General features: G+C 32.6%; 1 protein-coding gene across 7 annotated transcripts; it reads right to left on the bottom strand.

Moving 5' to 3' along the window:
• Window positions 1-524: 524 nt before the first annotated feature.
• Window positions 525-13597, bottom strand: LOC107891862 (kinesin-like protein KIN-13A). Of its 7 annotated transcripts, none has more exons than XR_005917994.1 (20): window positions 13382-13597; window positions 12935-13103; window positions 12754-12816; window positions 12316-12671; window positions 12100-12192; window positions 7571-7630; window positions 7401-7490; window positions 7030-7305; window positions 6114-6335; window positions 5687-5881; window positions 5290-5391; window positions 5089-5166; window positions 4885-4966; window positions 4078-4240; window positions 3532-3861; window positions 3161-3379; window positions 2186-3050; window positions 2032-2097; window positions 1394-1652; window positions 525-1065 (listed from the first exon to the last, which is right to left on the bottom strand). XR_005917994.1 is itself a non-coding variant. In XM_016816788.2 (20 exons), exons 8-19 carry the CDS (start codon window positions 7249-7251, stop codon window positions 1470-1472), a joined length of 2727 nt encoding a protein of 908 aa, XP_016672277.2. In that variant the 5' UTR covers window positions 7252-7305; window positions 7401-7490; window positions 7571-7630; window positions 12100-12192; window positions 12316-12671; window positions 12754-12816; window positions 12935-13103; window positions 13382-13597; the 3' UTR covers window positions 525-1065; window positions 1422-1469. The 7 variants fall into 7 exon arrangements, 5 of the variants coding, with proteins under 5 accessions (XP_016672277.2, XP_040956244.1, XP_016672276.2 ...); XR_005917995.1 differs by having other exon boundaries at window positions 525-1074; XM_016816788.2 differs by having other exon boundaries at window positions 1422-1652.
• Between the last annotated feature and the right edge of the window lie 11742 nt (window positions 13598-25339).

Raw genomic sequence — 25339 nt, forward strand, 5'->3', positions numbered from 1 at the left:
TTTTTTAAATGTTTACGATTGAACTTCAAAATTTCATATATATTTGAACCACAAACAGGATTTTATGTGTATAATTATACCAAGTCAATTTATATATTAAATTGCACATAAAACTAAAATTCATGTATAATTTTGAGATTGATCTCAAATAATTTTGAAAAACATGTTACGTGTAAAGCTTCAAATTTTACAATATATTTATTATGACTTTTTTGCCTTTCCCCAACCCATTATTTAAAATATTAAACAAACTCGAAAACGCTTTTCTGTAGCATTTGCTTAAGCAAGTACAACATATTAGTCTAAGGTTAGAATATCGTAAATTTGACAAATATTAAACACGACCGGAAAAAAGACATGGGCATGACACATACAAGATTTATATAATTCAAATTATTAAAATACCAAAAACACCATCATTACACATTGGAATGAATTGCCGGACCTATATTAGGTGCACAAGGAGCTTTTTAGATGAGAAAACAAAAAATACTTGAAATGTAAAATAACACACATAACCCAAATGCACAAATGTTTTCACATATATATAAAATACAAATTATTAATGTATAAAATATAATACAAATATAAAATACCTTAAAATACGATTATGACATAACAAAATACTTGAAAAGGACACTACTACATACTACTGGGTCTATATAACATTCACAAGGTGCTTTTTGAGGTGAGAAAACAGAATATATATAGTTTCAAAAGTACAGAATAAACAAAGGGGAAAAACAAAAACCTTATTTTCCCTTCTTTTTTTTTCTCTCCCATTTCCTAGAAATGATTTTAAAGAAAGCATTTTCTTGTCGCCCTTTAAACAACAGAAGGCCACCAAAACCATTCAATCTTCAACCAGAACATTATCAGATTCATCTAAAACAATACACATTTTGATAAATCAAGCATCACACAAGTATCTGCACCTGAATTATCTTTGCCATTGCGTTTGAAGGAAACGCGATCTGCAACGTTTGATGCTGGGGGAAATAGGATCAGGATCTTTGCACACTGCTGAATTTCCTCTCAAGACCCTAATGCAGCTCCGTGCATCGACTGCAAGAACCGGGTAGATTCTTTTAAGAGAATTCATCAGCTTGTAAAAATGTTTAAGGTTAAACTATCTGGCAGGTCCCTATGCTATAGGCTGAAGAGCAAATAAAAGTGCGCAATTTAGTCCCTATACATTTACTTTCTTTTTGCGTCACTTTAAAACACAGGTTACTTACTGTTGTTTACAGTTTTACTTATTTGCTTCAAAACTAAATGTACAAAGACTAGATCGCTCACTTTATAGTAGAGGGACTAATTTGTTCCTAAGCTTAGAACCGTCAGGTAGTTTAATCAAATATTTAACATACATGTCCAGTAGGACAAATAGTACCATAATAATCTATAGGAGAGGAAATTACTGGACAGAGTCTGATGCAGCAATGAAAGCAGAGAACAAAGAGCTGGCATCAACGAGGAACTCTTTTCCGACTCAGTATCTCCTGCTCTTTCAGTCGATGCTGGAACCGGGCAAGGCGAGCTTGAAGACTCACCAGACTAGCAGCCTTGCGTGAAAGAACGAAGCTCAGCTGGGTCACATAATTGTCAATGTGGCTGCCTGGTTGGTCCACCTCAGCCAGAAGCTTCATTTCCTATCATAAAGGCGCAAAATAAGATGAACACTGGTTCAATTGTTGGATGAATCTATGTTCTCAAACTCAAGTGCAAGTGTTGGATGCAAGTATATGTCATAAGAGGGCATGTTCAGATTTCTTTTTTTAGTTTTTTCATGTATTTGGAGGGACTTTGAAGTGTCATACCCGATACTCTTGTCCGAGAATGTTTTGGACACAAGTGTACTTTAAGAAAAATGAAGAGACGGAGCAACATAGATATGAATATTTGGAAAAGGGAGAAGGATAATTTGTTCAGCTTATTGATGTGGCTTCTGTATAAGGAATGTAATGCCTCACAACACAAGTACTCGAAAATGAAAAATATTCACCATGGATCAAATGCAAATTTACTTACTTCACGAACAATCTCCATTGTGTCTTCAATTTCTTTTCTGTGAGCAGCAATTAGAGCCTCTTCCTCCTGCAACAAACCAAAAGCATACATAGAATGAAGAAAATCCCGAGACCGTAAATATAAAACAACAAAATGAACAGTACAGATCGCCTACCTCAAGTATTGCATTGATATTCTCATCAGTGGGAGGCTCTGGATCATATTGTCTATATCCAATGGTATTAGTTTCGTTATTATTAACAGCATTCACCTGCCTCGAGTTTGAAGCAGACAAATCAGATCCTCCATCTTTCTTGGCCCAATTCCTCGTCTTTTCCGGTTTTTCTTCTGGATCATATTGTCTATATCCAACGGTATTAGTTTCATTATTATTAACAGCATTCACCTGCCTCAAGTTTGAAGCAGAAAAATCGGATCCTCCATCTTTTTTGGCCCAATTCCTCGTCTTTTCCTGTTTTTCTTCTGGATCATATTGTCTATGTCCAATGGTATTAGTTTCGTTATTATTAACAGCATTCACCTGCCTCGAGTTTGAAGCAGACGAATCGGATCCTCCTCCATCTTTCTTGGCCCAATTCCTCGACTTTTCCAGTTTTTCTTCTCTAATTGCTTTTCTACGAGGTGGTGACACCTTTGGCACTTTCTCTTCTGTATCAGCTGAATTTTGAGAATTTGATGAATAAACTCTTTGGCTCGAAGAACCACCATAATTACTATTCACTTCAAATCTCTCCCTATCCGTTGGGCCAGAAGCCTTTCCACTTTCCTCCCTCCCATTGAATGGGTAACCTGACGAAAAAGTAGAGGGCTGTTTGTCAATGTCTGTAGTATAAACATCTTTCTCTGCTACCCTTCGACCAGTATCAACAACTTTTACTTCCGGTTGTCGCTCATAAATATCTTCTACAACAGCAGTAGGTAACAGAGACGATGCTGAAGAAGCATCCTTATTACTTGGTTGAAAAGAATTTACAGCCTGCTCTTTTTTCGGATTACCACTTTTGGAAAGACTCTTAACCCTGTTGGTTTGGAGAATAATAACCCTTATTTAGTCCAAAACTACAACAATACTATCTACTGCAACAAAGGAAGTCCATTTTGTAGAGACTCATTATAGAAACAAGCATACCTATCAGCATATCTCAGAGTATTGAGAGTATGTTCACATGATCCTGCATTTGGAGAAATACAGGAGATCATAACTGTCCTTGAATTGCCAACAAAGGAGTCACGAAGTACTTCAGTGAGTTTGCTCCCACGGAAAGGTATATGGATCTGGTCATTGTCTAGAGCACGAATGCACTCCTTAAGAGCCAAAAGGCTTTTATTTATTTCAGCGCCTTCAATCCTAGCAAGAATTAAAACCATTATATCAGAACCAAGCTAAAAACAAACCAGGTGTTAAGCTAGTTAACAAGCTGATGGATAAAGCTAATCCACATATTAGACCTTTGGAAGTGGTTTCCGAAACCTTTTTCCCATGGACAGATTTAAACTTACCTAGTTTGCCGGTCATTGTCAGTGGTATCAGCACCTCTTTCGCTGCCAGCAAGATCGATAAAAGAAATCTTTCCTACAACCTTCCCAGGTTTTGACTCATCCCCATCATTTTTCCACTTGGACTCCTTTATCTCTGGGTGCTTCTTGATGACAAGTTGTAAAATTGCATGTGACCTTGAAGATTCCTCATTTGCACCAGTAGATCCTGTGCTTCTAGCGGCATTTCCTCTCTCAATGTATTCCTTCACAATTTGCACGTCTGACACCTCAAATTCTTGCAATCCAACAATGCAGACTTGTTGTCTCCCATCTTCTCTCATACAAAGTTTCCTTTAGAAGAACATTTAGAATATTGAGCAATCTAATTGTTATCATTAATACATATATGCATCCACAGTTACATCATCATGCATGTTGAAAGAGAATGTGTGTTCGACGTAGTGCCAGCAGAAACTTCATCATAAATCAATCAGGTGGTCTAAGGGAAAAAAGATTTTTTTTTTTAAAGACCAACACAAAAATAAGAAAGGGAATAAAAGGAAATACTTTCTATCACTCAGAAGGTCGAAGAGTTTTCCACCATATATCTCAAAATAGCTAAGCCACAATTTAAATCTCTGATTCCGATAAATAGGCTGATGCAAGTATCTAACAAGATCTTTTGCTGCTCTGAGAGGCAACGGTTGCATTGTGAACGTCTTACCACTACCTGAAATCAAAAGTATATTCCATGACATGGGGCAGAAATTAGCAACAAGATGTCCAACAAGAACCTAAGGAAAATAAGAAAATGACTATCATGTATGTGTTTTATCTGATTTCTTTATTTCACAACAGAGTATTCCTGTTTTCGGAAACTACCTATTAACATAGCAGAAAAGCATCAACATACTCCAACATTTGCAGTCTCTAAACCTCCCAAATGGTTTCCTCCGTTATATTTAAAATACCACAAAATACCATGTGCATCACTTAACCAAAAAAAAAAAAAAGGTTCTAAACTAGAATCTAATTTCTTCCTGACTCTTTGAATATTGTAAAATTATTTCAGTGTGAATAATAATTTTATATAAACCAAAGCGATAAATGGAATAGAAAATAACAAATGTAGCTAAAGACATTTATACTTCGACATCCAGATATAATTCTCCTTGAAGGAATGAGGATTAATCTTCACGTAAAAGTTTATTTTGGAAGCAAATGAAATATAGATGGCATCCAAGATGCATGCAGGCTTGGATACTAAAAAGTTCTCCTTCACATGAATATAACTTCAAGTTTATGAAAATAAAACATAAAAAATATAGCAAAGGTGCCCGCCATTCAGGAAGAAAGTTCAGGAACTCCATTCACCTGTTTGACCATATGCAAAACAAGTGGCTTTTGTTCGCTGAAAGATTATGGGAATAATCGGCTCAACAGTTTCCCGATAAACCTATAGAAGCAAACAAAAGAAGAAATCAATCAGTTGCTACACAAAATCAATAAACAAAGGATAAACTTTGGTCATGAAATACTCAAAAATATAGATGGAAAAATATTTCAACCATGTATTACCTCGTCATTTGTAACATGCTCATCCAGAACAGCATCAAAACAGAACTCATGTTTTTCTACATACGCTGTCAAGTCCACCTTTACACAACAATCAAAGCATATATAAGAAATGGCATATCAACCAAGCACCAATTGTTCTAAAATGTTCATCTGAATAACACATAGTCACGTAGCATTAACTACTGTAAATAAGACACAAACCTTTAGCTTCGGTTCATGGACAGTTAAAGCATTCTCACTGACAGTTACTATATCATCCTCCTTCCGAGAAATCTCCTTCTTGTTTAATGGTCTTTTGCGGACCTTATAGCACATACAAGACAGAAATTTAATAACAGGATTTTTTTATTTTTGAAGAAATAGTTACAGGAAAACTAAAAAGCAAGGCACATAATGTTGTGCAATGAACATGCAGTGCTTAGACATATCAACTTTTCCCAGCCTAGATAAATAATGCAAGAAAAGGGGAATAAAAAGATACTATATTGGAGAACATAAACTTTAATCTTAGCAACGAAATAAGGATGTCCCTCTCTCCATAAAAGGTTGAGAGGCAAAGGAGAGGGAAATGAAGCACCATAGCTACAAATCAACATACCACAACTTTAATCTTAGCAACATTATTTTCCCTTGCACTCATCTCTTTTTCATTGGCAGAAATTAATGAAGCTGAGGCATCTGCATCACTTATCTCCTTTAGCTGCCGATTAGTTGTTACATTAAGTTCATCTTCAAATTCTTTATTCAAACTAGGCATGAATGGTGATGGCTCAAAAGGTTCTGAGATAACATGCTGCAAACAAATCAAATAGAAATTTATTTCTGAAGGGAATAAAAGTTAAAAGGGGAAAAAGAAAGATGCTCAACAAAACTTAAATTGAAGTAAAATTTTGACTGAATTTTAAAAAATATCAAGAGGAAACAACATCCAGAAATATCTAACCATATCACCACAAAAACTGAAAGGAAAATAGTAGAACTACGGAATCCCATGAAAAACAATATGCACATCCCTAAAACCAAACCTCGGAAAGAAGCTCTGTATCATCCATAGCATGGAGATCAAGAAGCCCAGCTCCAAAATCACCCCTAAACTCCGGAGAATAAAAACCATCAGATGTACCCAGCCCTCCCAAACTTTGGGCAGTTGGTGTATACGGCTCTGACCCAGGTTCTCCACTAAAATTAAGGTTCCTCATTAATTTAAAAAGCCTCTGCTTCTCTTCTGCAGATTGAGCTCCGTAACCCTTCAATAATGTAGTAACTTCTCATTATCTTTGAATACATATAAAATGTAAATCATTTAAACATATAAAGGTACCACAATAGGAAGTATTTAAAACACAGATAGTTCAATCAAAAGGAAGTGAAAATTAATAAACTTATGCGAAAACAAGGAAACAAGCATCAAATTATCACGTAATAATGAATTAAAAGGTTAACCACCCTAATTGTCAACACTAGAAATGAATTTTTCATAACTTCATGCAAAAGAAAAAATGAATATATATCGTAAAAAGGAAACATTATTAGGTGAAGAATTATGTACATCTTCAAAAACATATCCCATCATTCAAATGCCAATAGTCATGAGAGTGTTCACCAAATAAGTTCATAAAAAATGACAATTTCAAATAAATTAAAAGCAATTAAAAGTATACATTAACCAAATTCAATTATGTTCACCGAATAAGTTCATAAAAAGTAACAATTTAAAATAAATTAAAAGCCATTAAATATATACATTAACCAAATTCAATTATGTTCACCAAATAAGTTCATAAAAATGACAATTTAAAATAAATTAAAAGCAATTAAATATATATACATTAACCGAATTCAAATTGCCGCATTGGAATCGAGCAATAGACAGATAATAATTAAAACAACAGAAATTATAAATAAATGCGCGTGGAAATTACAAAGAGAGCGATGGTTTACCTGCATGAGGAGATTGGGAAGGAGGCGTTGGTCGATGCCGCTAGATGCCAACGGAGAGGCCAGATGTTGCAATCCAGCAGACTGCAACCACCGCGCCATAACGGCATCACCAGCATCGCCGCCGGCAGGACCCGCATTGTGCAAGGACCCACCGCCACCTCCGCCGGCGTGATCGTAAAGCGCCGCCGATGCAGCATTGCTTTGCTGCATCTGGCCACCCATGTGGCGCTGCGATCGCCTTTGAGGAGCCAACTTTTAAGATCTATATTTACCAACCTGCCATAACAAAAAATAAAAAATCCAAAATCAAACTTCATATATAATAACGATAACGATAAAACAAATAAAAAAAATAACAGATTTTTACTCACAGGGCGGAGAAAATCCGAATTCGAAGAAGAACATGAAAATGAGTTTCTTCGGAAATTCTACTTCCAATAGTCCGTACAATTCTCTTAATCCTACAAAAAAATCACTCAAAATTCAAGCATTTAAATTATTAAAAGAACAAAGAAAGAGAGGGAAAAATTAAAAAAATTACCAGAGAAAAATACGAAAAAAAATGAAGAGATACGCGGAGATTCAAGATCTGCGATCAGATCTGAAACAGAAACAAAATTATTTAAAATCAGAAACAGTGATTAAATTAGATAGAATGGCCGCTCCGATTTAATTTCTATTCAAATTTTTTTTCCTTTTCAAAATACTTTGAAAATAAAAATCGAGGAGAAAATGAAAGCAGAGAGAGACAGAGAGTTAGGAATTTTTTTTTCTTTTTTTCTTTGAAATATAATTATAGTTTGCTAATTTGGATTTGGTTATTTTGGGTAAGTTGCCTTTCTCTGTTTTCAAAATTATTGGAAGGCAATGTTTAAGTTGTTCGAATGACTTAAATGCCCTTATTTCCGACTGATTCTTTCTATTTTGAGTTTTGGTGACAAAAATGCCCTTAATCGTAATTTTATTCACGTACAATATTTAATTTCTATTTCAATTTGATATCTATAATTTTTACAATATAAGTATATTAATTTATGGGATTCAAAAGTATAAAAGTTTTAACAGTAACTAAATGTTCATCACATTCAATTAATTTTCATATGATAACATTAGGGTTTGTTATCTTGTTTCGATCAAAAAGTTTGCCCTCTTTGGCATGTCTGGCATGTCTCTGTCCGCCTTCTCTGGTAGGTTTTAGGTTTTATTGTTTGAGTCTATTGGGTTAAGCGGCGGCAATAAATTCTTTCGTTTTGAGATTTGGTTTCTGGATCGGATATATCTACAACTATGGAGACAGAATTTGCTGGGTTGACGATCAATGAAGAGGAAGAAGAAATTTTACAGTTTAAATTCAAGCCAAAAACAGAAACAGAGGTAGGGAATTTTAAATTAGTAGGATGCTTTTTAACTGCTAGCATTATTCACTTTTCAGCAATGAAAAGTACAATGGCAAATCTATGGCATCCGGTTCGGGGGTACAAATTCGAGATCTAGGAGGGAAAAGGTAATTATTTCAGTTTTTTCATATAATGGACATGGAGAGGAGAACCATTAATTGTTCCTTTGATCTATACGGAGGATCCATTAATTGTTCCTTTGATCTATACACCCTTTTGGGTACAGATTCATGATATCCCTGCAGGGTTTTATTCAGAAAGGCTGGCAATTCAATTGGGAAATTTTATAGGTACTTATATGGAGTACAATGGGTCAAATCTGGGGAAAGAAAATCGAAATTTCATAAGAATCAGAGTTCAAGTTGATGTAAGATATCCTCTGAAAATGAAGAAACAGATCTTATTTTTTGGCAATTGCTTATATGTCAGATTTAGGTACGAACGATTATCTCTCTTTTACTTCTATTGTGGGCGATTGGGACATAGTGATTATTTTTGTAAAGCGAAGATTGCGTTAGGAGTGGAAGTGGCTGAGATAGGATGGGATTTATCTTTAAGAGCTCAATCTCGAAGAGCTCTAGCGATGAATAGCGTTTGGTTGCGAGAGGAGGAAGAAGATTGGGGCAGGAATAAAGAAGAGATTCAAGTATTAGGTCCTAAAACGAGGGATTCAAGGAGGAGCTTGACAAAGCAGAAATATATATCCAATATTAGGATTTAATCTGGAAAGACAATCATCGATCTTCAAAAAGGATGATTTTTCTTATAATTTGATGGATCATGATATAGAAGACAGGGTGTTAACTGTGGAGGAAGGGAAGAAGAGAGCAAGGGGGAGAGTGAAGACGGTCTTGCAAAGGAAGAGAATAGCAATTTGGCGCAAAGGAACCGAAAAGTAGGGAATGCTAATATTGTTTTATCGGTAGCGGCCAAGAGGCAGCCGACCGGTCACAATGAAAATTTTAAACTGGAATGTCCGGGGCTTGGGGAGCCCACGAATGATTCATAAACTTCGACACTGACTGAGGTTATATAATCCCTATATAGTCTTCTTTATGGTGATAAAAATTGACAGAAGAATGGAACGAATTCGAAGAAGATGTGGTTTTCTCAATGGAATTGATGTGGACGCGACAGGATCTCGAGGTGGATTAAGTTTGGCTTGGCGTGGAGATATCAATATTAGGTTTCAAAGCTATTCAAAAAGTCATATTGATGTGCAAATTGAGGATGCAGAAGAGGAAGAAAATTGGAGATTGACTGGTTTTTATGGCTCTCCTTATTCAAATAAAGAAGAATCATGGAATTTGTTGAGACATTTGCGTAATGTAGGGAATTGCCTTGGATGGTGTGTGGTGATTTTAACGAAATTTTGTATATCTTTGAAAAAATTGGAGGTTTACTTCGAGAGGAGGGGAGAATGGAAGCATTTAAAACGGTTTTAGAGAATTGTGATCTAAGGGATTTGGGTTTCTCTAAAAGATGGTTCACTTGGGAAAGAGAAAATCTACCAGAAACGAATATCCAAGAGCGGTTGGATAGGGGAGTGGCTACGGAAGAGTGGATAACTTTATTCCCAAAATTTCAAGTTAGACATATGTTTCATTCTTTTTGAGATCATTGTCCGTTGCTCATTACTACCAAACAAGAGGAGAAGAGAAGAATTATTAGAAGTTTTAAATTTGAGGCATGGTGGGTTTTAGAGGAGAGTTTTATTTCGGAAGTTAAAGGTATTTGGGAGACTGCCACAGGTGATTTGCTGAGTAAGATGGAAAGTTTGAAGAGGGGACTTAAGAAATGGGCTGATAATATACAAAAAAGCAGGAAGGGAAAGAAGATGACATTAATTTCAAAATTGGATAGCTTAGAGGAGAATGAAAGAAATGATGAAAACTTGATAGAGCTCATTTACACTAAAATTCAACTTAATTTTGAGATTGAAAAAGATGAGCATTATTGGGAACAAAGGGCGCGGGTTAATTGGCTGAAATTAGGGGATAAAAATACAGCATTTTTTCATAAACAGGCAACTCAAAAATGACAGAAATTTTATTAATAGAATGCAATCAGATGATGGTACGGAAACAAAAGATATTTTAGAAATAGAGGATATCACAAGGCTGTATTTCCAAAAGTTGTTTTTGGCTGGGAGGAGGGGAAATTATGACAGAATTTTGGCAGAAATTAAGCAATGCATTTTTGATTAGGACAATTCGAAACTGAAGGCAAGGTTCACAAAAGAAGAGATCTTTGAGGCACTTGCAGAATTAGGCCCAACAAAAGCACCAAGGGAAGATGGATTTCCGGCATTATTCTATCAAAAATGCTGGTCAATTATTGGCAACGAAGTCATATCGTTTTATCTTAATCTACTGAATGGAGGTATGGATGTCAACTCAATAAACAAAATGAATATAGTTTTAATTCCTAAAATCCCTAATTCTTTGAACATTTCCAATTTTAGGCCAATCAGTTTATGTAATGTGCTTTATAAGTTGTTGGCTAAAGTTATTGCAAATCGTCTCCGTATTGTGATTGATAGATGCATTGACTTAGCTCAAAGTGCTTTTGTTCTTGGGAGACTAATTAGTGATAATGTTTTATTAGCTTATGAAATTTTTCACACTTTGAAGAATAAAAGATTAGGGAAAAAAATGGCTTATGGGAGTAAAACTAGACATGAGTAAAACATATGATAGAGTTGAATGAGGCTTTATTGAAAAAATAATGAAGAAATTAGGGTTTGACTCCGAGTGGGTTGACATGTTGATGATATGTGTTTCAACAGTATCATATTCAGTGGTTCTTAATGGTGTCATTGGAGAAAGATTTTTCCCGTCTAGAGGCCTTAGACATGGAGATCTGTTGAGCCCATTTTTATTTCTTTTTTTTATTGTGAGGGACTTTCTAGTCTTCTAAGGCAAGCAACGAAAGGAAATTTAATTCGATGAGTAAAGGCTAGTAGAAATGGTCCGCAAATTTCACATTTGTTATTTGCGGATGATTGCATTCTGTTTGGAGAAGCCACAGAGAGACGTGTTACTATTTTGAAGAGTATCTTAAAGGAATATGAGCTAAGTTCGGGCCAATGTGTTAATTACAATAAATCCATAATCTTTTTTAGTACAAATACGCAGGAGGAAGAAAAAAGGGTATTTGCTCGGATGCTTAGTGTTCGCAGTTCAAATAATCCAGAAAGGTATTTAGGACTTCCAAATTTAGTGGGTAGAGGCAAGAAGGCAGCTTTTCAAAGTCTGAAGGACAGATTAAAACAAAAAATTGACAATTGGAGTGTTAAGTATCTTTCTCAATGTGGAAAAGAGGATTTCATTAAGGCAGTATTACAGTCCATTCCAACTTATTCTATGGCGTGTTTCTTACTTCCTAAGTCTTTATGTAACGAGTTGAAAGGTATAATAGCTAAATTCTGGTGGGGGAAAAATCGGGGGAAGAATGGGACTCATTGGTGTGCGTGGAAGGATGTGTGTGTCTCGAAAGAAGCAGGTGGTCTTGGCTTTAGAAAACTTGATAAATTTAATATTGCATTATTAGCTAAACAGGGCTGGCGTCTCATTAATTTTCCAGATTCTTTGCTAGCTCGAGTATTGAAAGCTAAATATTATCCGAATGCGTGTTTTCTAACTGCTCAATTAGGGAATTTACGTTCGCTTACCTGGAAAAGTATCTAGTCGGCAAAAGGCATTCTCGAATGAGGACTTTGCTGGAGGGTTGGTAAGGGGGATCGTATTTCTGTTTGGAAGGACCTCTGAATTTCGGGCAGTGAAGAAGACAGATTGCAAAATCAACAGAGAGATGGAAATGTTTCATTAGTATCGGACTTGATTGATGCAGATAGAAGAAAGTGGAAAGATGATATAATTATTAATACCTTCAATGCGGAAGTTGCTAAAAAGATTTTACAGATTCCTTTGACAACGTCAGCAAATGAAGACTTCCAAGTCTGGAGAGGAGAACCATCTGGTAATTTTTCGGTTAGAAGCGCCTACAAACTATTACAGGAGGGTACTCAAAATCCTATTAATTTACAAACCGAAACTAAAGCCTTTTACAAAAAACTATGGAATTTATAAATCCCCTCGAAAGTCAAAATTACAATATGGGGAATTTCTTGGAATTACATTCCTACTTTTGCTAATCTGAAGATTAAACGTATAGTTGCTGATGCCCGGTGTCCTCGATGCAACCAAGAAGAGGAGGATTGCAATCATATCTTTCGTGGATGTCCTACAACAACAGAAGTTTGGAGACTTTTACAGTTATCTTGGCTACTAAATAATACTCAGGACAGTTTATGGAACTAGCTTACATGGGTTTTTAGTCGAGGGTCAAATGAACAGTGCCGACTTTTTTGTTGTAGGCTTTGGGTAATCTGGACAAGCAGGAACAAATTTATATATGAAAACAGACAAACAACAAGCAGGGACATCTCTTTTAAAATCTCAGATTTTATTTCAGAGTTAAAAAGAATCGAGGAGAGGAAACTTAACTTGGCAGGAAATGGTGGTCCGAGAACTGAAGAAAGAAGAACAAGTGTGTCAGTCTTCTTTGATGTAGCTTTCGATCAACAACAAGCAAGATCTGCTTCAGGTTTGATTGTTCGAGGTGAGGGAGGGGAGATTTTGGCTTCAAAATCAGTAATCCACACCAATATAGCAACTCCATTCGCGGTAGAGGAATATGCAGGGTTACAAGCCTTAGAGTTAGGAAGGTCTATGGGGCTCAAAGACTTACAAATAATAGGAGATTCGAAAATGATTATCAAAAAGTGTCAAAGCTCAGAACAAGACAGATCGACCATCGGAGCTATCATAAAAGATATCCAAGAAATAAAAGTCATTTTTAACAGTATTGGCTTTTGTCATATTCCTAGAACAGAAAATACGTATGCCCATTTGGTTGCAACAGAAGCTTTAAAGAAGGGAGAAGGACATTACCTGGTTGGGGAGGTTCCGAATATCGTTCATCGAGTAGTGGAGAGGGAGCTTCTAAGATATCAAAATTGAGAGAAAAGAGACGACTGTTGAAAGGAGTAGCAGAAGGTTAAAAGATTTGGGGAAATCTGCTAATATTAATGGATGTGTCGGTGATGGGAAATGAAAAGATAATGGAGGCCAGCTGTTTCTTGTTCAACTGAGATTTCTAGAAGCTTTCTTTTACTTTACCGTCAGTTTGTTTTTATTTTTTTAAGGCCAACCTTATCAGGTTTCTTTGAATTTATGGGCCATTACATGGGCCTGATTTGTTTATTTCTTAGGATTTGTTTTAGGTTTGTTAAAACTGAACTTTTAAAACTATTTGGCTTTTTTTTATCTCAGTTGAAATTTTCAAAAAAAAAAGTATATTAATTTATGTGTTCATATGATATTTTATGTCATGTCACATTCTAATTATATTTCCTTTATATTTTTAGATTTACTTTTTAATAAAAACTAAAAATTATATATTTTATTAATTCTATTAATAATATTCTCAAAATAATTAATACTAATAAATAAAGTTTATTGTAATTTAATCAAATAATAAAAAAATACATATAACTATTTTCATCTTATTTTTGATAAAATAAATAAATATAAATTCAAAGGTTTTTATGTTTTTTATATTTATTATTAAATTTTATGTAATTAAATGTGAGTCTTCTCTAAATTTATGTGTGAAAAAGGAAAATAAAAAAATCAATGTCAATGTCTAATTTTTTAAGTTAGGTATTGTTTTATAAACTAAAAAAATTAAATATAAGATTTTTAATACAAAATTTTATAAGTTCTAAATTTATATTATAAAATTATTTATTTTATTAGTAAAAAATAGGCATAGAATACAATATAATTATTTTCTTTGATAACTATAAATGTTGATTATTTTAAATTACTTATTTCATAATTTTAAACTTATTAACATAAAATTTTATATTATTTTATATAGTTTTGGATAAAAGTTCAATATAATAAGGTTAATAATTGATACACTAGTATACTTTTTCTTATTCCACAAATAACCTTGAAAATTGACAAGTCTCTTTTTTTTTAAATATTTTATTATATTTTTATAATATACTTGTTAACTCTTTGCCTTGCTCATGGAAGTCTGAAAATTTTACTGGTAGTATACCAAATAATTTCTCGATATAATAATTTGAATATTTTATTCTTTTAACAAAAATAAAAAGATGGTTTATTTTGAATATATATTTTTTAAATAAAATCAATTTAACTTTTCAATATTAAATTATTTATTCAACAATTTTTTTATTAAAAATTTATTACGATCATTAAACATATTTAAAAGAAATGAACATACTCTTATTTAAAAATATATATATAATTTAATTCTTTATCAAAAATATATATAATTTAATTTATTTCATAATTTTATTATTAAATTACAAATGACTTTGCAGAAGAAAAGATTATGCAAAACAATTTAAGAAGTTTCTTTAAAACTCTCTTTTGTAAATATTTATAATTAGTACTAAAAAATGAGTGGAAGAAATGATGATGACAACAATCTAAAACTTTAAACAAATAAATGGTTGTACTTTAGTAAGTGAACTTTTTTGTGAAAAAAGAGTAAAATAATATTCCTTTGAAAGACTTGGTTTTAGCCTTATGCGCTTATTAATGTCCTTTGCTTATAATGGAGCCAGCTTACCTAAGCAGAAGATTGTAATTATAAAAATATTAGATTACTGAAAAAATATTAAAAATAAAATAAAGTATCGGACAAAAAGGTAACGTGCAAGTTTTATTGGTAAGTTTTTATTTGTTTATAAAAATGTGAAAAGATAAGAATATTTTTATAATAATATAATTATTTTTGTCAAATGAATATTTTTTATTCATTTTTTAAGTGAGTTGATTAGACCTATCCATGGGCCGGGCCCAGAAAAAATTTGGCCCGACTCTTAGGCACGGGCCTGGCCCGAAATATGAGCCTAAAATTTTGCCCAGGCCTGGCCCGGGAAAAAATAATAAGCCCGAGCCCGGCCCGGTCTGACCCGATTTTTAATAAACACAAAAAATATTTAAAAAAAATATATTTTTAAAGTATTTTAAAATTAAAAAATAAAAATAAAAATAATATATTTATTATATTCGGGCCGGGGAGGGTCGGGCTCGGGCCAAAAAAATTGAGCCCGAGCCCGGCCCATTTTTTAAACGGGACTCGTTTTTTTGCCGAAGCCCATATTTCGCGCCTATATTTTTACCCAAACCCCGACGGCCCGCCCGGCCCATGGACAGGTCTAGAGTTGATGCTTATTAATTCAATTAAAAGTTTAAATAATAATATAAATATAGATGCTTGTGTAATGTTGGTGAGTTTGGATGGGCGGTGCGTTTACCTGAGGTTAGTGTAAAAACAGTGGTGGCGGTGAGATTAGACACTGTAGCGATACTGTAGCGTGAGACAAAAAGTAAACTAAACTCACCGCACCCAATCACCCATCCAAACCTACCCTAAATAAGTTGAGTATTTATATCATATTAATGTATTTTATATTTAAATTAAATTTAAGATATTTTATATTTAAATATATTCTAGCGTATTAATAGTTTATATTATAAACATTTTTATATATTTATATTTTAATTTTATTACTTGTTTTGTTTTTTTATTGTGTTATCAATTCCATTTCTTTAAATATACATAAACCATTAAATATACCTTTTACTTTTAAGGTGAGTTGTTTGGGTCACTTTGGCCTCATGAAGAAGGATGACGGTTGGATCTCAAGGCACGCCAACTAGGAAAAAACAAAACATTTTAACCTTTTAAAGAGTGGATAATTATTTTATATATTATAAAACTCTACAAATGGTTTTAGGGTATAATAAAATAATAATTAAAGAAATAAAAAATACTTGACATCATTTTAAACTGGTTTGTGGAGTTTTTTTACTCTACTAATAGTGGACAGAATAATTACCCTTAAAGAGTGCACTGTAATTTTAACATACATAAACAGAACCTATAAAAATATAAATATACATGTAAACTTTTTTAAATATCCATGGTTTTATTTATTTATTTTGAGAAAATATGTTTTTATGAGAGTAATTATTCTATAAATAACAAATTTTAGGATGAAGTATTTCCTAATTTTTTAAAGAATGATAAAATTTTTAAAATAAATATTTGTATAAAATATTTAAAAAACCTAAACAATCTCTTCAATAATATATTTGATTTTAAATTTTATAATAATTAAGTTAATGATTGATTAACTTGCAATAACACACTACACTTTCAAACACATTGAAGTATCTCACAGTTTGTTTTCTTCCTCCGTACATCTCATTGGGTGTCATCCTTGTCTTAGTCATTGGCAACACCCTATTGATCACATGGCATGCTATGTTAATAGCCTCTGCTCAAAACAACATGAAATGTCTTTGTCATTAAGCATGATTCTAGCCATGTCTTGAATTGTTCAATTCTTTCTTTCAACGACGTTGTTCAATTTGGTGTAGAAAACACATGTTAGATGCTTGCATTATCACCAAAATCAAAGAATTTATTATTTTTTAACTATTTTTCATAATCACTTCATATGCTGACTATCTTCCCAATGAGTTGTCCTTTTTTGTTCATCAACTTCTTACCTAGATTCTTGAATGCATCAAATGTGCCTAGCTTCTCTTGTAAGAACCTCACCCCAAATGAACTTGGAATAATCATCTACACAAACTAGATCGTAACGTTTGCCTCTTAAGCTTTTTGTTTGCATAGGTCCCATCAAATCTATATGTAGTGGTTCCAATGGTCTAGTTGTTTAGATTAGTTGCAACTAGGGATGTGAATCACGTAGCTTTATTCCCTTCAAGCACGCACCACATACTTTGGGCGTTACTCTCCATAAATTTGGCAATATTCTCACAAGCCTTTGTAGATTCTTAAAATGTGCATGGCCCAACCTCTCATGCCATAACTCACGATCTGAAGAGCTAATTCTGTTGCAAGTCAAAGATTCTATCAACCTATAACAATTATCGAACATCTTGACACATTCTATAACCAATTGATCTAACTTGCAAGTCACTTTAAATTTTTTATTTTATAAAGCTCATTGGCATACCTTGATCACACAACTCATTGACATTAACCAAGTTGGCTTTCAAACCTTCAACAAGGAATATGTTCTGGAATCATGGCATTCCTTATACGTCGAGTACTCTCTTTCCAAGTATTCTTCATTTTTTACCATTTTCAAAAGTTGCATCACCTTTATGGTTTCTTGGAATTCTTTAAGGCAACTTTTATTTCTAACCATATGCTTAAAACTTCCACTATTGAAGTATCATATATGCTCAATGGAAGCCTTCAAAGATTGGTGTGAAACAATGATACATATTTGATATTCCTTTCACAAGACAAGTTTTTCTTTCTACATTAGTTGCAGCTTGAGTTGCAATTGGAGATGCAATTGCTTGCTTTCTCTTGAGATCTTTCAAAAACTTGTAACAACTAGACCTGATATGACTCGGGGTACCACAATAGTGGGAAAAAATTACTGTTGCATCTATGGCTATTTTTAGTGTGAACAATCTATGGCTTCTTAAAGTATCACTTGATTTGCAATTTCTTGGTTTTGAAAAAAACTGTAGGAGTATTGTCTTGTCACTTTTGTGAACATAACATAGTTCACCTCGGTCTGATTCTCTTTTTGCAATGTTCTTTATTTTCATATTTCAACATCATATTATCATTATTAAGTTTTTATATATACCGCATACCTGATCCCACTTTTCTAGTGTATGCTTGTAGGTTTCCATAAAGTCTTTAGTAGACTCAACACCATTGTCTCCGTCATTGCCATAGCAATTGTTTGAGTCAATTACAATTACTGGAAAAAATTTAGAAGTGAAAGCCACATAATTACTTAAATGCTCATTATCTTCTTATGGCTTATTGAAAGAACCATCATCACTCTAGATTACACAATAAGATATCTTTTGCTTTAGTGTATTGTGACACTCAGCTTGGACATACCCATACACCTAACACTCATAACACTGATGCTTTTTCTTTTCTTCTTAGGAGCTTCATCATTGATTACAACAAGTTTTCCTTTTCATTTGTTAAAGTTACAACCTCTTTCAAAGTTTTTGCTATTCCTTGTAATATTCTTGAATGCCCTATTAAAATTTTTGGTCAGAAGGGTTTATTACTCAGCAAATCCGTAATTCTTTCAATAGAAAGCCTATAAACATTTTACAGGGGTAAACCAATCAAAATACAATGTTTAGGGCATTTTGATCCAAAATTTTAGGTTGTAATCAAATGTTAAAAGTCATTTTGGCTGATAACTGAATAGAGGTTGTTACCTTTACTTTTCTTTCATCTTTTTAGCTTTCTAGCTATCTTCTTCTTCATTTTTCTAGGGTTTAGTTTCAACTTTTTTCTAGTTTTAATGTTAGTTAGTTAGTTTTTACTGTAGCTTGGTTTTATTTGCATTTTGTTACTCCAATTCTCTTTGTATTTTCAGTTTAATCTATAGTCATTAATATAACTCAGCTCCATTTTCTTTTCTTAGATAAAAATATGAACTTTAGTGTTATTTTTCACCATAATTGTTGCCAACTTCATCTTCTTCAAGTAACTATAAAGAAAACTCTAAGATTTTTTTAACCCTTTTGTTGTGCTTATTTTAATGTATGATTTGAATGTATATTGGGTTGTTACTTGTATGGAAATGATGATGAGTAGCTAAATCTATGGTGGTTGGTTGATGGAAATACTACTTGGTTAGTTTTTGGTACATAGACTAAATCATAAAAACTAGACTAAATCGAATAAACTTCAAAACTTATAACTAACGCCTCTACAAGAAAACTTAGATAGGTGATACTAATAAGAGATCCTATTGAGCACCGATTTGGTTGTCCCGAGTTAGTTTGGTGAGGTCTAGAAATAAACTGGACTAATTTGTTTAATTTGGTAAAATAGAGACCGAAAGGTGAAATTGAGCCAATTAGAAGTTTAAGCTTTTTATATCCCTAACGCGAAGACTAATCAGTAGCATAGAAGTCAACTAACCAATCGTTGCTGTTGATTTGAATTGATAATTGCTTAATTTTTTTTGTTTTACAATTTCGTCATTTTTAGGGTCTGTTTGATTGGCAGTAAAATGTTTTCCGTAAAATGATTTCTGGAAAATGTTTTACTTTTCTGTAAAATGATTTACTAGAAAATATTTTCTGGTGTTTGATTGAATCTGTGTAAAATGTTTTCTGCTGTTTGACGGGTTTCCTGAAAATTTTTTCCAGAAAAGTTGTTTTTACATATATTAAATTGTTTTTACATATATATTAATAAATTTTTATATTTTAAATTGTTTTTACATATATTGCAATGATTTATTTATAATAATACTTAATTATTAAGCTACAATATTAATTGTTATAAATTCAACAAAACTAATATCAAATAAATTATTTGTAAGTGTTAAAACAACAAGTATTGAATAATTATAAATTGCTTCGAAACCACAATGAGTACTATAAATAATATTATCCAAATACATAATTAGTAGTACACCACATAGTAACAATATTGTCCAAATACATAATTAGTAGTACACCACATAGTAGCAACATTGTCCAAGTGCATAATATTACACCACATAAAAGTATTAATATCTTCAACCCTGAGAAAATTTTTGAAGCCAAATTTTTTTATGCTTCTTACTTTTAATTAAAAAAGCTTTGGCCTCGGATTCATGACTCACTAGATAATCAAACACAGAACACAAGAAGTCATCATCAAATCATTCTTCCTCCATCAACATCAGTTGTTCGTAAAGCTGTGATGTCTGATCAGCAGTAAATTGTTCCAAAGCATTAGCAATTTTGCCAAGTTGTTCACCCACAAATTTAATTTGTTCATCAACGAGACTTTCTTGACCACATTTTCTTTTATGTTTGGATGTGCCGGATGAAGATTCATTTGTTCTTACCTCTTCAGTCTCTTCATTGTCGCAGTCTACAGGCATTGAATTTTCATTACCATCATCTAAATCTATGTCAACAAATGTTCTGGCAAAACTCCCTGTTGCCATTTCTTTGCCAACAACCAAAGCCATTTCATCATAATGATCAATGCTTTTATTCAAAAATGGCTCAAACTTCTTGTGTGACTGTTGGATATTATACACAATTAGAATAACAAGTAAAAAACAATTGAAATATACTTAACATATATATACATATATTACCATCACTGCTGCATCATATGTTGCTCTATCACATGTGATCATTTTCATGTTATCATCCCATCCAAAACCACTTTCACCTCGAATTCTGCATATAATCTGCCACTGGTTTTTTACTGTCCTCAAATGATTTTCCACATGCTTCGCATCGCATTGGACTTGGAATCTTTCAGAAATGGTGTCGACAACTCGATTAATAGAAACTTCTTTGAAAGTATTAGAAGGCTTATTTCCTTTTCGAGCCTCCTCTGCTAGAATTTCAAGGAAAACATGTTCCATCGGTTTTGCAGGTCCCTTCTTTGTTGCCCTTACCCATTCTATATTAAATAATTGTCATTGTCAATAATTTCAATATCTAACAAGCTTAAAACATAATAATAAATTCAATATCTAACAAGGTTAAAACATAATCAATATCTAACAAATTCAAGACATATATCAAAATCCAACAATCTAAAATTTCAATATCATTATCCAACCAACATTTACAAAAAAAAAACAATTTTTATACTAAAACATGCATAACATAGAAACAATAACCCTAAGCCCTAAATCTACCTAATATTTCTAGCCATATAATCAGTCCACATAGTTTGTGCAATCTCATCTCTCTTAGCAGACCATTCTCTTGCTTCTTCTCTTTCTTCTCGCTCCGTGAGAGTTTGTATTATCGAATCAGACTCAGACGCCTCGTATAATCCTTGATTAAGTAAATCACTAGGATCAACTCCCATTATATGATTATGAATGATACAACAAGCCAAAACTATATCTACTTGAGTTTGAAAATTCCAAAATGGTTTAGCATCTAATACACAAAACCGTTTCTTCAAAATCCCAAAAACACGTTCAACAGTGATCCGTAATGAAGAATGGCGAAGATTAAAGAGTTCCTTTGCATTTTCAAGCCCTTCAGCACCAAACTCTTTTAAATGATATCGGACACCACGATATGGGGTAATACATCCAATTCGGATGCCATATCCAGCATTAGCAAGATAATATTTACCTACAATTTTACAATACATAATTAATACTGATAAACTATGAGCTTACTGGAACTATTTGTGATAAATATTACCTTCCGGAATTCTAAATCCTCTTGGGCGTGAAAGTGCATCACTTAAAATACGAGAATCATGTGCACTACCTTCCCAACCAGCTAGAACATAGGAAAATTTCAAATCAAATGTAATGGCAGCCAATAAATTTTGTGTCGTCCCCCCTTTACAACTACGAAATCTTCCTTGCATGCTAGGTGGAACGGATGCACGAATATGAGTTCCATCTAATGCTCCAATACAATCTTTAAAATAAGGATAAAACCTCGGATTGTTTCTAATTTCACTAGTCTATACAATTTCAAAATAGCTCTCAATACAACCCTAAAGTAATGGTGAACTGTCTGAATTGATCTATAATATCTAGATCCAATCACTCGAAACCTTACATTATGACCAATTATATGTAAAAATATAACTACTTGCTCCCTAATATCGACAGATTTAGACGATTGTAACAAATTATTCGTACTAAGAATATCACATAAATTAAAAAAGGTGATCGGTCTCATCCTTATCATATCAATGCAATGCTGGTCACCACTATATAATACTATTAATATAGTTTTCTCTTTCATAATCTAGATCATACGAGGGCGAGAAGCAATTTCCTTCCTAGTTTCTAATTTTTTTAATCCAAAGAGCCCCAAAAGCTAAAACTGAAGCCACGACTCCGGCAATTGCCATTTGATGTTGATTACGATCCATCTACACAAAATAATGCCACACAAATATATGATCACTACTACAAAAGATGCAAGATTTTCATAAGATCACATAAAGTTACCATGACTAAAAAAGTGCATACATACATATCAAGCTAATTATAATTGCCCAATAATAATTTTTTGAAAGTAGCACTTAAAATATATTGATCATAGTTAATACAATACTTCAATTGGTGCAAGATTTTGTTATATATTATTAGGTTATCTTTCATGTATTTATAAAAAATATTTTTATTATTTAAGTTACCATGTATTTATAAAAAATATACATTAACATATTATTTATAAAAAATATCTTTCATGTATTTGTTATATATTGATGATGTATTTATAAAGTTACCATGACTTAAAATATATTGATCATAGTTAATACAATACTTTAAGTATTGTTTATTTAACAGAAATTTGATTATTGCAAATAATATGTTTTTTATTTAACAATACATTAACAAAAATTTGATTATTTAAGTATTGTTTTTTATTGCAAAAACATTATTAAAAATATTGATGCCTCTTTTTTAAAATATAAAAGAGTTTTAAATTATAATTGCTAACAAGTGTGTTTTCTTTTTTTATTTCAATATAAACAAAAAAAATTGACAATGTTATAAATTTTTTTATTTCTATTTTTTATAATTTTTTAAATAAAAAATTGATTACTTTTTATAAAAAATAAATAATGTTTAAGTGCAGTGCTACAATTGCTATATAGATAACAATAAATATAGTTAAAATTACGGACATAATTAACAAATATATCAGTCCCTAAGATGCCTATATAGATGAGTTATTACTAGCTTCCTGATTTCTTAAATCAAAATCTACTTGAAAAGTTAAAAACAAATTTGATTTTGGTTCATCTGTCATTTGCAAAAGTTTTGAGACTCTCCCATTTCTAGCATCATCTTTTCTTTAATTCTGAGTCTTTGAATTGTGAAAAAAATGGTGGGGTGCATGAATTCTTTCCCTCCTGTTCATACTGTATATTCACTACAATCTCTTTCATGCAAATCGATATCAATGTGTAATATTTAAACAACATTTCCTTATATTTTAAAGAAAAAAACATAATTCCTTGCCATAAACTCTAGATTGCTACGTATATTTAAATCTATAACATCTACCATCAACCAAATATAACAGCTCATCACTGCCATTTCCCAAGTAATACGTAAACAAATTACAGAAAATATGTAAATCAATAATAAGCCATACCCAAACACATCCAACAACCATTTAATTCACTTGAACCGAATTATAACAACAACAAATGCATATTATACCAAATCATAAATCAAGCACACCACAAACCTCTTATGAAAATATCGACCAAGACCACCAACAGGACTAAGAATGCTGAGGTAGAGGCTAAGACAGCAAGAACTATACAGCTGGAGGTCAAGCATAGAAAGAAATTAGAACCGTTAGGAGCAATAAAAAATAGAAGCTAAGACAACATCAGTCTTACCATCATCAATAAGTCTGGTTCGTTCAAACCTAAAACCTAATAAACATAATCAAAATCCCTGCCTGCTACAGCTTAATGTAATAGAAAGTAAAGAGATTGTAGGGGGTTTCGTTTTCATCTAGAAAGAATTGGGATCTAGCTTAGGCATTTTGTTTTCCCGTTTATTTTTTGTAACAGCTGGTGCCGAGTTTTTAACTGCATGTTTATTATTTGCCGAAATAACTGAACTAAACTTCATCAGTTCGATTAGGTTTATTCACATGGTTTAATACAAACAGTCCAAAACTGGTAAAAAAAGATGACCAAAAATAGCAATTGTGAAGTGCATTCAGTGAATTATACTCATCAAATAAACTTTGTAACCCAAAAGCATCCCTTTTGGCTCTAATCCTTAGAGGGTGCTAACAATCAATAACTGTATAATGCTAAAATCTACAATATTACAACAACAACTTGATTTGTCTATTTACAAACGTGAATTACAGAAAAATCAACAAATTTGTCCATAAAAAAAGAAAAATACTATCATGGTTCAGGACCCCTTCCATTTCTAACAAACAATAAATTCTCAATCCTAGCAATAAAAAGAGCTTAGACACATGTATGATTAAGCATGAAAGCTTCCATCCATTCTGTACATATTGAAGATGAAAAATAATAAAAGCTACTATGAGTATGATTGCACTCATACTTAGAACAATTCAATGGCATAGGAAAAGAGTGACATGAACCAATTTTAATCATTTTAGTAAATAGTTCAGAGCTAACACCAATAGTAGTGAAAAGATAGGCAAAATGTTCATCCTAATTACTCAAGCAGTCCAAAGAAAAAACAAAAACAACAGTTTAATATCAGAAACAGGTCAAAACCAACAATGTAGCACAAACAATCCAACAAAAAAACCAATAATAGTTTAACTACACATGCAGTTCAAAAAACCAAATACTGGCACTTTACAAGTATTCCAAATACAAAAACAACAAATAGCAGCAATTTATTATTTACCAAAAATACGAAAATTTGCAGGATCAAACATTACTGATCTGCATATTTATTATTTACCTTGCATTACCCAATTTCGTGCATAAAAACCTAAAACCCTTTTACAATTACTGAACAATGCATAACATAGAAACAGAAAATACAAACCCAGCAAGTCTTTTTCGACATTGAAAATAAAACCATAAAAAATCAAATAATGTCTACAATAATAAGGTTACCTGAAATTTCCCACAGATCTGACGGAAATTGGAGTGGAGATAGCAAAAATAAATGGTGGTCGGAGAGAACGTTTGGATCGGTAACTGAATCAGTCGGAGAAGAGGGAACCGAGGAAATGAAAGAAAACTGTAATAATCTGCCACTGGGAATCGAGGAAATGAAGGAATGAAGGAGTTCTTATGGGGGGTTAGTGGAAAATCAG

Source organism: Gossypium hirsutum, chromosome D09 (genome assembly GCF_007990345.1).
Source record: "Gossypium hirsutum isolate 1008001.06 chromosome D09, Gossypium_hirsutum_v2.1, whole genome shotgun sequence".
Taxonomy (NCBI): Eukaryota; Viridiplantae; Streptophyta; class Magnoliopsida; order Malvales; family Malvaceae; genus Gossypium; species Gossypium hirsutum.